This window comes from Ctenocephalides felis, unplaced genomic scaffold, assembly GCF_003426905.1.
Source record: "Ctenocephalides felis isolate EL2017-DRISC unplaced genomic scaffold, ASM342690v1 CF-g0.4_SCAFFOLD_00845, whole genome shotgun sequence".
In the NCBI taxonomy this organism is placed as follows: Eukaryota; Metazoa; Arthropoda; class Insecta; order Siphonaptera; family Pulicidae; genus Ctenocephalides; species Ctenocephalides felis.
In genome coordinates this window covers 29,752,053-29,766,139 of record NW_020536999.1, presented here as the reverse complement: position 1 = coordinate 29,766,139, position 14,087 = coordinate 29,752,053, and the positions used below count along the sequence as shown (strand labels likewise).

At 29.2% G+C, this 14,087-nt stretch overlaps 4 protein-coding genes across 4 annotated transcripts; 2 read left to right on the top strand and 2 right to left on the bottom strand.

Annotated features, from left to right (window-relative positions):
• Positions 1 to 1,502: 1,502 nt before the first annotated feature.
• Positions 1,503 to 3,230, bottom strand: LOC113363419 (threonine aspartase 1). The gene is made up of 6 exons (XM_026605923.1): positions 3,134 to 3,230; positions 3,018 to 3,073; positions 2,654 to 2,954; positions 2,340 to 2,579; positions 1,998 to 2,194; positions 1,503 to 1,928 (listed from the first exon to the last, which is right to left on the bottom strand). The coding sequence occupies exons 1-6, from the start codon at positions 3,159 to 3,161 to the stop codon at positions 1,674 to 1,676; spliced, it is 1,077 nt and encodes a 358-aa protein (XP_026461708.1). The 5' UTR covers positions 3,162 to 3,230; the 3' UTR covers positions 1,503 to 1,673.
• Positions 3,231 to 4,078: 848 nt separating this feature from the next.
• LOC113363397 (GPN-loop GTPase 2-like) lies at positions 4,079 to 7,421 on the top strand. The gene is given in 6 exon segments (XM_026605897.1): positions 4,079 to 4,464; positions 4,631 to 4,825; positions 4,927 to 5,163; positions 5,302 to 5,368; positions 6,551 to 6,641; positions 6,643 to 7,421. Coding segments are annotated over 6 exon segments (1,572 nt in total). The 5' UTR covers positions 4,079 to 4,101; the 3' UTR covers positions 7,262 to 7,421.
• LOC113363399 (26S proteasome complex subunit SEM1) lies at positions 5,480 to 6,051 on the bottom strand. Its single transcript, XM_026605898.1, has 3 exons — positions 5,840 to 6,051; positions 5,646 to 5,742; positions 5,480 to 5,578 (listed from the first exon to the last, which is right to left on the bottom strand). The coding sequence occupies exons 1-3, from the start codon at positions 5,913 to 5,915 to the stop codon at positions 5,536 to 5,538; spliced, it is 216 nt and encodes a 71-aa protein (XP_026461683.1). The 5' UTR covers positions 5,916 to 6,051; the 3' UTR covers positions 5,480 to 5,535.
• Positions 7,422 to 7,831: 410 nt separating the features above from the next.
• Positions 7,832 to 13,543, top strand: LOC113371784 (anoctamin-8). Its single transcript, XM_026612355.1, has 21 exons — positions 7,832 to 8,027; positions 8,134 to 8,219; positions 8,281 to 8,447; positions 8,538 to 8,643; positions 8,832 to 8,961; positions 9,027 to 9,143; positions 9,203 to 9,349; positions 9,429 to 9,574; positions 9,637 to 9,792; positions 9,923 to 10,058; positions 10,409 to 10,464; positions 10,611 to 10,685; positions 10,795 to 11,025; positions 11,106 to 11,292; positions 11,360 to 11,502; positions 11,592 to 11,851; positions 12,052 to 12,316; positions 12,390 to 12,503; positions 12,614 to 12,830; positions 13,186 to 13,313; positions 13,387 to 13,543. The coding sequence occupies exons 1-21, from the start codon at positions 7,898 to 7,900 to the stop codon at positions 13,519 to 13,521; spliced, it is 3,132 nt and encodes a 1,043-aa protein (XP_026468140.1). The 5' UTR covers positions 7,832 to 7,897; the 3' UTR covers positions 13,522 to 13,543.
• Positions 13,544 to 14,087: the final 544 nt, after the last annotated feature.

Genomic DNA, 14,087 nt, shown 5'->3' with positions numbered 1-14,087 from the left:
TATATATATATATATATATATATTGCTGTGTGTATGTGTGTTTCTTTAATGTTAAGAGAGATGATTGCATGAAAATATGCAAATTCTTGTTATTGAATTTTATACTTCTTGTACATATTTTGTGAACATCTAGTTATCAAGATATTTGTAGAATTACTTGGTACTTCCCATATTTTAGAAAAGTTTATATAATTGCAAACTTACAGATGTTTGAGAAATTTTGTTTTGAACTAAATTCAAGTTTAAATTAGTCGTTTCACGGACAATAACGATAAAATATTGTAGAAATATTTTAACATTTGTTTTCTTTATGTGATTATATATTCCAAGAAATTGTGTATGATTAGTTATCAATCTGTATTAATTATATAATTATATTTTAATTTATTGATTATTTAATTTTAATTCATTATTATTTAATTATGTTTGATTTAACAAATAACATGTTATGCACTATGTTTTAAATGAAATCATAATGCATAAGGATACATTAGCATTACATATAACTTGTATATTTTGACATTTTTCTAGTCTTTCTATGCATTCCTTTATTTTTAGAATTAGTTTGTTAAGCTATCCTAGTAGATTCAGTATCTTGTTCTTATATGTTAGTCAAATATATTTAAAGTGTAAAAAAATAACAGTATGATTTGAACATAAAATATTCTTAAAATGGCATAGTTTATGATCTGTATTTTTAGAGCCAAATTGATCAACATATCAGTTTCAATTTTCAACACAATTCAAAATGTATTTCATTTTTCCTTTAGTATCAGCTGAACTGGTCTAGATCAATCAATCTTATAATATCGAAGCTTAAATTTTTCCATTTTGTGAGCATTACTGTAGTATTGACCATTTTTTGTGTCGATTAATTCAGGTATAGCTGCTGTGACAAAAGAATTATGTTTTCAGATATAATATATATTATTTTTATAACTATGTTGAAATCAAAATGTTTCGTACTAATATTAAATAGCATGTTTTATACATTCATGGAAATGTATCATATCTGATTTTAGTTCAACATGGGCATTGAAGTATTTTAATTTAAATTGTTAATTATCTATGCTAATATTCCAAGTATGAAAAATCAATGCTCCTCACATTTTATTGAAGGATCAAGTTTAAAAGGTATGATTTTAATTGTATGTTAATTTGATTCTTGATTGTGTTGATTTACCAAAAACCCTAAAAATTGTGTACATATGTTTTATATTAATGTTAAATGTGCTAGTTTACTAATATATATTATATTCAATGCTAAGCCATTGAATGTTTTGAATGATATTATATAACAAAGATAGTTTGTGCTATAAAAATTAAAATCAAAAATGTTAGGATATGTAGATTTTATGTGTATTACATAATCATAAAGTTCTAAGGAAAGCATCTATTGAATGTCTAATCAAATAGATCACATTTGCCATTTTTCAAATAATCAAAACATTTTGTCGAAAAGTCTTTTGCTACAAATAATTGTAAAACAGTTGAAGTGCTGGTCATTTGTTTTATTGAATTAAAATTTATTATATTATAATATTAAGCTTTTCACAAGATGTGTTTATTAAGATAATTCTTAAGAAATCAAAAAATCTAATTGTATAGTATGTGTTACAAGAAACTGTGTAAATATATGAATATTATAAATCAATATTTATTATCACATACTTTCATGAAGATTCATTTTCAGAGGAGTCTAATTCTGGAGCAGACTTTAAAACAAATGATGTCCCACCTACGACTGTTTGTTCTTGTGCATGTTTTCTAGAAATTATACTTTTAAATTTGGTATAAGGATGTGAATAAGCATATCCAATACATAAGGATGATGTTGTGTGCCCCCAAATGATTTCTCCTGTTCCTTTGAGTGAACAATATTTAAGAGCTATTACTCCGGCTTGTTTCTCTTCATAATCATTCAGCATCTAAGGGTGTGATTTGTAGTGAGTATTTCACAATAAAGTTATGTGATTAATCTCAAATATATGCACAACCTGCGATTCTATAAAATTAACTTGCAATGTATTATTTAAAGAAGTTGCAGGGCAATCACAATCTTTTAAGCCATCCACTACAGTTTTTGCAAGCAAAGTTTTCATCAGTTGCTCTCCACAACCAGTCGTGCTTGTTGCATATGATTGATTATTTGAAATTTCAGACCAACACCCACAAGCGTAAGAAGCGGCTTGACCTGTAAAGAACAATTTGAATAATGCTACAATTCCATTAAGAATGTTTCATGAAAAAAGAAAAGGTTACATATTTGAATAATTATTTTTCCAGGTGCTATTTGCTTTATCCCAGGAATAAATGTAATAAATGCCTTTTGGCCATACCAATTCTTCCCAAACTTTTTAATGCAATCCCGCCAGAACTACACGCTGCTGTACAAAAACCATCTGCATCTACAAAAATTGCACCAACTGTATCTAAAGGGCTTATCTCATTTCCTATCAAAGATTCATATAAAGATTGTTTGTGTTTCAATTTCTTATAATGATTTTTGGCATCTTCTGATATCAATGTATTTGGATTGATATGAGGTATGCCAACATGTGTAGCCCATTGTTCAGCACCTGCAAATTTTTGCTTTTGATACTTGGAAAATACTAACTACAATCTGTCATATCACATATGGGCTGAAATCAACCTGGTCCCACTAGAAGGCACGGGGGAATCCTGCCCAGTGCTAATTTTTCACTTTGTTTCCTACAAATTATCGATGCTAAATCTATTGGGTTTTTCAAACAAGTAACCGCACCACAAGCTCCAAAATGAAGAGTATTACCGCACATTATTGATGCATCACATTCTATTTTTCCTTCCCAAGACAAATTAGAACCATATCCAGCATTCGTTAATGAACTATTTTCAAGTACTCGAACAGCCATTGTCACAGCAATTAGAGCATCTTTTGATGAAGCATAATGATTCAAAGACTCTAAACATGCCTGAATTTGAAAGTGCTTTTATATATCATCTATATTTATATATTTATGATAATTTAACAGTACCTCTTTACATAAAGATTTGTATGCGCTAGATTTCTCTTTAGAGTGAAATCCGGCTCCTGTAATTAAATAATTTTTCTTTGATATATATTTCCTAAATAATGTATATGGTAACTAACCACAATGAACAGCAACAAATGCAGCCATCGAAAGTTTAGAAATACAACCCTTTTTCCCAATCCTATTTCACATAGTTGAATATAATCTTGCATAGATAAAGAAGAGTATATATAATTCTAATATATATAATATATAATCTTGTTTATACAAAAAATTATCTTGTTATTGCAGTAGTAAATACATTAATAAAAATAATGCTAATGATAATATTTAAAACAACACTTTGAATTAAATCTGCTTTTCAAGAAATATATTTATAGTCATGTAATTAGTATCTAAAATAAGAATTATATCAAATTGTAATTATCTTGAATATAAATATTATCTTGAATTTTTCATAGCAACTGTCAAGTTATAAAAATCCGTTCGCACTCTAACGGCTTCTTGACGTTTCTTAACGATTTTTTTTCTTAGTTGATAACACCATAAATTATTGTTTGTCATTTTCTAATTTTGCGAAGGTTTTGAAAATAATATGAAAAGTTAGTTAATAGGTATTATGGGCTTGCAAATCATGCACTAAAATTTAAATTATACTAATTAGTTTTTGCAATGGATGTGTCTGATGTATTAAGTACTGCAATCAAAGAAAGCATTGAAAAGAATACTATTTTCAAGTCAATTGGCGCTATTATTAATAACAACCACACAGATATTGTGTTTGTAGAATTCGTGAATAAAATATTTTTAATTGTTACACAATACAAACGAATCGGATCTTTAATTTCTATTCAGAAAACGTCAAATACATCTACCAGTGATCATCAGTACACATATGATATTAACACATTATTTGGATCAAATGAAAATGAGTATTTAGCTGCAAGGTATATAACAGAAGTTTTTCCAACAGAAAAACAAATATTATTCTTTTCTGCCTTAAAAGATCATTCTAGGGAAACCTTACAAGGAATTAGAATTACACTTACAAATTTAATAAACAATTGAAAAAAAAAACAAAAAAAAAATGGATCTGCAACCTTTGCAAAAACGTGTCAAGATTACAAAATCTATTTATGGACAATTAGTAATTGGACCACCAGGCTCAGGAAAGTCAACTTATTGTGATAAAATGAATATGTTTTTCAAAAAAATCAATCGTAAAGTTACACTGGTCAATCTTGATCCAGCTAATGATAACATGTTCTATAAACCTGATGTGGATATTATGGAATTAATAAAGGTTCAAGACGTAATGGACCATTTGCAACTTGGTCCTAATGGTGCTTTGATGTATTGTATGGAATATCTAGAAAAAAATTATGAATGGTTGTTCAAAAAGTTAGATGCTCAAGAGAATAAATATTTTATTTTTGATTGTCCTGGACAGGTAAGTAATTGGATTGATCTTCAATTCTTCCTATGTGTTTTTCAATAATTAATATTATTCTCTTTATTAATATTGTTTTTACATTTACGATCCTTATTTTACTGTGTTGATGCTTTTTATAGTTTTATGTTGTCAACTTTGTATGTAAAATGTTTTGACTTTACAGATTGAATTGTATACACATCATTCATCGGTGCGAGAAATTTTTGCCAAGTTAGCAACTAGGAATTATCATTTATGTGCTGTTCATTTAGTTGATTCTCATTATTGTTCTGAGCCCTCAAAATTTATTTCTGCTCTCCTCATGTCTTTAAGTGTTATGCTACAAATTGGCCTCCCTCATGTAAATGTTCTCAGCAAGGTAAGTTTTACAAATATAATATTTTAGCCAACAGTAAATTTTTCGAATCCATGTTATTGTATTGAAGTAAATCTGTTGTATTCAGATTTTTTTATTTGCAGGCTGATTTGCTGCATCAACATGAGTCAAATTTGTTATTCAATGTAGATTTTTATACGGAGGTGTTAGATTTGCAACAGCTATTAGAATCTTTGCAAGATGACCCAGAAACTTCAAAGTACTCTAAATTAAATGCTGCTATGATATCATTAATTGAAGATTACAGTTTGGTATCATTTCAATTATTAAATGTAAATAATAATGAGAGCATCATCAAACTTAAAAATGTAATAGATAAGGTAATTTTATTTTAAGGTATTTTATAATATAGTAAAGAAAATTTTATAAATAATTTCAAACTACAGGTTACTGTTGTAGTATTATTTTAACACAATTTTTGAATGTGCTGCAAGGTAATGCAATATACTTACTTGCAGGTGAATGGCTATGTTTTCAATGCTGCTGAGGAAAAAAATATACAAACTCTTCTTGCCTGTGCAATAGGTGCAAACCTGACACTGATAGATTTGAAGATTTAGAAAGTAACTGCAATGAATCATAGTATCACACTTTTATTGTTACAAAATGAAAAAAATACATTTTATATTTAAAAAATCAGTTTATTAATTATGTTTTTTGAAATTACATTATATTCTAATATATACATAGTCTTAACTTTTTTTAGATGCCTCTTTAGGATTGCTCATTTGAGACCTGAAATAAAACTAATGTAAGAAAATGTAATAAAATCTCTATTGACAAAATAATCAATTATAATAACCTTAATTGCTGGCTGAAGTCATCTTTAACATTATCATCATCCCAATTATCTTCCCAAACTGTAACATCATCTGCATCTTCGTCGTGTGATGCCCAATCTAGATAATTAAATAGTGTTAACTTACAATAAATAAAGAGGGCCGCTAAAAGCTTCACTTGTAAAGCTTAAATAATAACCAAGAAATATTGAATTACCGTCGCAAGGAAACTCCTCAAACTCGTCGTCTTCTTCCAACAAATCCAAATTAGTTTTATCGTTATTTATAGACATTTCTATGTGATATTTAGCAATGAACAGTTCACTAGAATTTATTAAATCACACAAAAATAAATTTGACGCAAAGTATTAAAAATTCAGTAAAAAGATATTGTCATTGTCGAGGTCGATGTTGGTTCTGTATTGCCATAAGTTACAAAAAGTCATTTAGTACTGTATGTATTGCAAAACCACAGCATTGTTAGTCTATTTGGAAAGAGCTCTCTACGGACAACTGTCACCATCGCTCCTGTCACCTTTATGTGGTAATTCGTGTACTAGTGTCGGGTTGCCAACATTTGATTGCTTACGATTATTTGAAGGTGATTCTGATAGCACCTGTGATCGAGATATTTACGATCATCGTGTTGATTTATATTTTACTAATGAACTATAATATATTGCTAAGTGCATGCTTTATATTTTTCATAAAGACTTTATCTCGGTGCAAGTTAGTTTATCTCACAGAAGCACCAATGATGGAACATATGTTTAATTAGTATTACATGTAGAAAGTTTTATGAAAAAAATTGAATTAAAAATGGCTGATCGTATGAAATTAAATAATATGCGGGAGCTGAAACTTGGGACTACATTTTCCAACCCAAGAAATGCTTCATTTCACACTCTTAAGTATGATTTTAAGCCAGCTAGTGTTGATGAATCAAAAATGGCAACTGTAGATATTGGACAAAATAATCAAGTTACTGTTACAGTACCACATTTGGATGGGCTGGTACTTTGCAAACAGTTTTTAAGGCAATCAAAAAAAATACACTAAAGAGTGTGTACTTATTGTAAATAAAACTACTGGCGAAATTACAATAGAGAAATTAAGCAATAATTTGCAAGTTAAAAAGACTCGCTCTGAGAATGGATACAAGGCCCCACCTCCAGCAGCGAGTAGCAGTTTTAAATTAGAAAATTCAACACAAAGGCAATCTTCAAAAACCAAAGTAACTAGTGGTATTAGAAAAACTGCTATTTCTACTTTTCCAAAACATTCACCAATTCAGGGTTCTCCAACATATCCTGTTGCTGCACAATGGAATGCTTCTCATAATCAGTCCAACTTAGCAAGTCTTCCAATGATTGGTTTTGATGATGTGGAACCAAATGTGAACTCATCTCCAGTATTACCTAATAACAATACAACAATGCCTGTAAGTAATACAACTGCCTCAACTGATGATGCTGTTGGCGTCATATCCACCTCATCTTCATCATCATCAAGTTCAGATAGTTCTGATAGCGACAGTGATAGTGATGCATCTGACAGCCCTGCCAAAGCATCTAATGGACAACTCAGTACTCCTAATAACATTCTGGATGAAGATTTACAATTATCAGAATCTGATTAAGAAATATAAATTTATATCTAACACGCTTTAAATTATTAGAACTCAGTGGTGCAATCTGATGATCCTATAACATTAATAAAATTGATTAATTTGATTGTATGACTGGAAAAATATAAATATTTAATTATATATTATAAGAAAAACATTAATATAAATCAATAAGAACAAAATATTAATTTTTAATTAATAATAAATTGTAAATCAATGTTGATTTCTTTATTTCAAAGTGACACAATTGTTGTTTACAAAATCTATTCACAATTATTAAATATAATCTTCATTTATTCTAAAATCCCTCAAGCTTTAGTATTTATTTATATGTATATTTGATATTGTAAATGTCAAGCGTATTCAAAATTTTCATTTCAAATTTGCCGCATAAAAGTGTTATTACCAATAAACTTCAGATGGCCCTACGTTTCAGTTCTCGTACTGTCACTTGTACAAAATATTTACATCGCTGATAGATTTACATAATAATGCATAACATGGTATCTAGTACTGCATTTACAAGCCAATTCTTTCACCAATTAAGTGTATGATTTGTTATACTATTATTGAAGAGCAGTAGTTTACTGAAAAAGTCCGCAACTCAAAGTCTATAAACAGTTTTAATCTATATTGGTTATTTTTATTATGGAAATTAACAATGATAACGGATACCAAAATGTTGATGATGATTTGCTAAGTACTGAGGCAACTGATTTAAATGTAGTTGGTGGTAAACAGAAGATTATTTCTTGTGCAAAAGAAACTTTCGAAAATGGTTTGTATATAAGCTTTAACACTACTATTTTGCTTTCTTTGATGTAATCTTTATTATGAAAATGCTGCGAAAAATAAGAATTAATTGAAAATGTTATTTTCTCCAGCTTCAAGATTACTTAGACGTCGTGTGCCTTGCACAGGCTATTTGATGACACCAAGACGTTTATGGTTAAATAAAATACCTACACAGGTAATATTTGCATAATTATTTATATTATATTTAAATTAGCTTCATGATACATTTATTATAGCAATGTGATGTAGTGATTGAGTTCTCACCTACTGCCCCGGATGAAGCTCTTCTTTGGCTGCTTAGTAGACTAAGGGCTCCAAATCCGGGTCCATCTTTGACTGTTCATGTTAGGAAACATGATTCTACACAATGTACAGCATTTTATATTAGTGCATCAAATCAAGTGTCAGTATCTGTGATTTTGTGGTCAACAAAATAATTAATGCATTGTATTTAAAAGCATCTTGGATAATACTAAATTTTTCATTTTAATAGTTTATTACAAGCTGCAGAAGAAAGTCGACTTCCAAAAGCTCTGAAGCCTGAACTCGGTAGTGGATTAAGGGAATTTTCAACCAGAGAAGTTAATTGTTTCCAAAAAGTAAGTTAAATGAGATGCATATAATGATTCTTGCTACAATATTGTAAAATTTTAGCTTTAATTTTAATAAAATGTGTATTGTGAGAAGTAAATACTATATTTTTTCAGCTTTCATTACTTTATTTTATTTGTTTCAACTTTTATAAGCACCTTATATATAATTATTCTAACTAATATTTTATTTTTAGTGTGGAGATTCATTATTTACATCACAAGAAAGGCAATGGTTAGTATTGCAAATTCTTCAAGCATTGCGTGTAGGTTCTAAAGATGAAAATTATGCTAACGGAACAATTTTGCCAGAAGGGCAAGCCATATGTATGTACATAGTTTTAATAAATTGTTAGCAAAATACTTATTAATATTCAACTTATTTTTAATAGTGGCTGGTTGGCAAATGGCAGGAATAATTTCACAAGTTTATCCCTTGCATGAAGCGCAAGCTTTAGGAAAACTGCAAGCAACATGGGTTAGAGATGTATTAGCACCACAGCCTTTAGGTATATTATATACAATAATATGTTATAAACATATTTATTAATTTTTATTATATTTTCAGATGATATTTGTAGTTATTTTGGTGTTAAAGTTGGATTATACTTTGCATGGCTTGGTCATTATACTATGGCATTGTGCGTTCCAGCTTTGATAGGCTCATTGCTTTGGCTAGGTCTTCTAAATTGTGGGCAGACAGTTCAAGATATAGGTAAAAATGAAATTACATTCATTCAAATATATGTATTTACATTTCATTATTAGTAATAAAATATTTTACTTTATTACAGGTTATGTATTATTTTCTGTATTTAATGTCATATGGGCATCATTGTACCTAGAGGCATGGAGAAGATATTCTGTACAACTTGCATTTCGATGGGGTACCTTAGGCACTCCTCCTGATCTGTTAGAGCCTCCCCGACCAATGTTTACGGTATTATTACATTATAATTACAATTTATCAAATATTTATAATATATTTGCAATTAATTTTAGGGGCCACTTGAACCAAGTCCAGTAACTGGTAGACTTGAACCAGCTGACATGCCGGCATGGAAGAGGAATATATTTAGATTTTTTGTTAGTGGACCTTTGATTGCTTTAAGTTTGTGTGCAGTATTTGCTGTTATGATATCAATGTTACAACTGCAGGTAAATATGTTTAATACAATATATATATATATATATATATATATATATATATATATATATATATATATATATATAAGATTTGTATAATTCGAACTATTTCAATATTTTTGGAATCATTTTATTATATTAGGATTGGTGGGATAAGCAAGTAGCAAATAGAGGATTGTGGAGTTGTTTAGGAGTGATGCCAAAAGTTTTTCTTGCAGCTGCTATTACTTTAATGGATGAAGCTTACTTCAAACTAGCAGTTTGGTTAAATGACCAAGGTAATTTATCTATAGATTTTAAATACTAATATGTAGAGAATCCATTAATTGAAATGTTTATCAATTATACATAAAGTACTTATGACAAGTGAAGCAAGTCAATCTCAAACAATATTATAAAATGAAAATAATACAAATGCAAAGAAATATTAAACATTTAAGATAAAAAATTAATTATTATATTTGTATTAAATTATTAATTCTGTTTTTATTGGCATCGATTAATTATATTTGCATGAATACTCACATATAGCAATATATTTTTTGGAATAACAATTAGCTGAAATTGTTTATTACTTCATAACACTTTGAATTTGAAAACATTTTTCTATTTAATGCTGCTTTCTTAGAGAATCACAGACTGGAATCGAAATACGAAAATCACTTAATAGCTAAAGTGGCTTTGGTTTGTATATTCAATAGTTACATTATTATATTTTATTTTCTTACAAAATATTTCAAACATAGTTTACGTACACTATATTTCTGTATTATTAAATATGAGAGATATTATTCACAATTTTTTTCTTATTCAATGATGAATGTTTTTAGTTTCAGTTTGTGAACTCTTTTTTATCCCTCTTCTACATTGCATTTTATTTACAAGATCAGGAAAGATTGCGTGAGGTACGTTTTTTTATATTTGGGTTTTATGGTAATGGTGTTTTTCAAAATAATAATTCAATTAATTATTTTTAATAAATTACTATTGATAAATTTTATTAAAAAATTTCAGCAATTGGCCGGGTTATTGATAGCCAGGCAAGTGATTGGTAATTTCAGAGAATCAGCATGGCCTTACTTGATGGAACAGTGGCGCTTAGCAAAATTAAGTTTCAAAATTTGGGGGGCGCTCAGTCCTACAGCAGAGAAAAGTGAAACCAAATTTGATGACACAACTTCTGAAAAACCAACCACTCCATTAAGATCTATTGGCCAGGCGGAATTGGAAAGTTCTTTGTACAAAGTAAGAATGATGAGTATAGTTTACAATATTTTTCTAAACATAAGTACATACTAATATTTTTATTTGTATTTTGTGATCAGTATGAAGGTACTTTTTATGATCACTTGGAAATGTTGGTGCAAATGGGCTATGTGGTACTTTTCTCTAGCGCATTTCCTCTTGCTGCTCTTTGTGCACTACTAAATAATTTATTGGAAATTAGATCAGATGCTTTCAAGTTGGTCCATGTACATCAAAGACCATTTGGTCAGAGAGTTGCAAATATAGGTACGAAAACATGTCATGAATTAATTATTAAATATAAATACCATTTTTAATTGATATTTCTTCTTAGGAACCTGGCAAAGTTCAATGAGTTTGTTAGCTTTATTAGCTGTTCTAATTAATTGTGCACTAATTGGTCTTTCTGGCCCTGTCTCGAGATTGATGCCTGGACTTACACCATCTCAAACAATACTGTTAATTGTTGTATTAGAGGTATTGCTATTGAAAACATTTATATACATTTGATGTACTTTCTTTTTTACAAATCATAAACATGTCATGAAAATTTTTCTAATCTATAGCACATGATGCTCGGACTTCGGTTTGCACTGACTTGGCTTTTGCCTGAGTTACCTGCCTGGCTAGCGGCAGAAATGGCTCGCGCTGAGCACATGAGACGTGAGGCTGCCAGAAAAGGATCAGCAGGTTCTCAGAAATCATCTCCACATTCATCTCAAGGTTCAACGGCTCAAACTCCACAAAGCAAGCAAAGTAAAGTAGAAGATGAAATTAATATTGATGAGGAGGAGTCAAGAATTTTTGAAGAAAAACTCATTGGACGGTTGGTTACAAATATATAATATTATACCTTAAATATGAATAACTTTACATTAGGTCTTGAAAATAAAAGCTTTGTTACTGTTATAAATTTTAATTTTAATGCTCTCTGTGTATATTTAGAGAATGTGAAAGAAAACTGCTGTACAATGAAATTGTCTACTTTACAATGTTATAAGTAGCCTTCTACTTGAAATTTTTCAGGTTTTCTGTAAAATCTATGTCAACTGAAGAGGATGACAACATGCTTCTACCCTCTACTATTTTACAACCGCCACCTAGATCGCCTTCGGCTGTCTCTACAACAAGATTATTTTTATCAGATGATAATACTGTGTCTATCTCAAGAAGCATTTCACCAAACCCTACGCCACCTATAACGCCCACTGTGCCACAGAAGATTGAATTAGGCAAATTAGCTGAAATACCACCATTTAAGCCTAGAAAGTCCAAAGAATGGGTACCTGAGGTAAACCTCATTAAATAGCTTTTAAATAAAGTAAAGTGAAAATTAAATTTTTTTTTTAATTTCTATAAAATAGGAAAGTTTGGGTCATCATTTGACAATTGGTCCAGGAGGTGGGGCAGAATGGGCTAAAAGATTGAAAGGAGATGCTGGAAATATTCATAGAAGCACTGAATGCATTACCCCAAAGGTTAATTTTCTTTGACACAAATATTATATTAATGGCTATATTAAATATATCTGTTCGCTTCATATGTTTTTTTGTATGTAATAATGCAATAACTTTTGCTCTAATTTAAGCCTCAAGACCTTGCGGCAAGTTCAGATTCTGACTTATTGCGTGCAGCACCTTGGACTGGTAGCGGCTCCGTTTCCCCAAGCCGCGTTGTCAACAGTGTTCCCAGTATTAAAACCCCTACTGGCTCTGCTCCAACACCAGGACCGTCATCTTTAGGAAATGGTGATACAGTAAATGTAACTGCCTCAACTGGGCAAACCACTGAAGAAGCTGAAAAAGGTAAAATAAATGTATAGTTTTATGTGGCTGTGAATTAAAAATATAATATATATGTCAGTGTTATTTAACATAAGTATGTACTGATTTTTATCGATTATAAATGCTATATTTTTATATTTGATTCTAAAAAATACAATCCAACATATATGTTGAATTATATGTTATATATATTTCAAAACTGAAATTTGCAAATTTCACTTCTTCATATGCATTAATTTAAAATTATTGATATTTTTTTTAATTAATGCATATTTGAATTTTTAGTAATTAATATTTTCAAATGTTCTTCATTTTATATAACAGTTTGTTTGTATAAAAATGTGTTATGCTTAATATACTTATGTGTTTCTAATAGCTGCAAAGAAGTTGCGTGTTAAACAAAGTTTAGTGAAAAGAGCTCGATCTGTTGCTATTTTTTCCTTAAAATTGAAAGAAAGAAGAGCTAAGGAAGCTGAGAAAGCAGCAGCTAATTCTGAACCTAAGGTTAGTTAATGCCTTTAACAAAGCATGTGTAATTAGTAGGTTATTCTATATTCATAATAAATTATTCATTTAGGTCAAAACACCAACACCACAATGGGGATCACCACATGTAGGGGGTGGAGAATTATCATGTATCCCCATTGAAAAACTAATACAAGTAGATGATGTTATGAAAAAAAGAAATGGTTCTGGATCGAGCAATCAATGAAAGCAATGCAATCAAATATATCAACGCCTAATTTATTTGTGCAACTTTATTTAATATTAACTTGCTTAAAACAAAGTATATTTATTAGTAAGTATATTTATATTTATATTTATTATATTAAAAGTTGAAGTGACATTTTATCCATACGTTTACCCTGCTTAAATGAAAAAAAGAATTTACAGTGATTAAAATTTTCAGTTTACTATAATTGAATAAATAAATTATTATAATTTCCTTTGATAAAACAGTATGTATGTTATTATATGTACTTGTAAATAACAGATTTTAACTGTTTATGCCTTCTAACAATCATTTTTAATAAATAAGAACTATCTATCTCAACAGTCATGAAACATGCGTCTAACTTAAACTCTGTTTCCTATTTATATAAATTTTCTAATTTAAGTTTTATATTGAAAATCAATTTATATAAAATAATCAATTAGAGGAAAAATTAGTGTTGAATGAAAAGGTGTTTCAAAATATGAAGTTGTTTCAGTTATTTGTTTCAAAAAAGACCTAATGCTATTTATGCAAAGGATAAAAGTATATATATATATATATAT

Coding starts and splice junctions, on each gene's coding strand:
- LOC113363419 (XM_026605923.1), bottom strand. CDS start 3,161: ATGGCTGCATTTGTTGCTGTTCATTGTG. Junction 2,580..2,653: donor GTGCCTTCTAGTGGGACCAG/GTTGATTTCAGC, acceptor AAAAATTTGCAG/GTGCTGAACAATGGGCTACA. Junction 2,195..2,339: donor AAAAAGTTTGGGAAGAATTG/GTATGGCCAAAA, acceptor TGTTCTTTACAG/GTCAAGCCGCTTCTTACGCT.
- LOC113363399 (XM_026605898.1), bottom strand. CDS start 5,915: ATGTCTATAAATAACGATAAAACTAATTTGGATTTGTTGGAAGAAGAC. Junction 5,743..5,839: donor TGAGGAGTTTCCTTGCGACG/GTAATTCAATAT, acceptor TTAATTATCTAG/ATTGGGCATCACACGACGAA. Junction 5,579..5,645: donor GACTTCAGCCAGCAATTAAG/GTTATTATAATT, acceptor GTTTTATTTCAG/GTCTCAAATGAGCAATCCTA.
- LOC113371784 (XM_026612355.1), top strand. CDS start 7,898: ATGGAAATTAACAATGATAACGGATACCAAAATGTTGATGATGATTTG. Junction 9,575..9,636: donor CTCCCCGACCAATGTTTACG/GTATTATTACAT, acceptor AATTAATTTTAG/GGGCCACTTGAACCAAGTCC. Junction 11,503..11,591: donor TGTTAATTGTTGTATTAGAG/GTATTGCTATTG, acceptor TCTAATCTATAG/CACATGATGCTCGGACTTCG.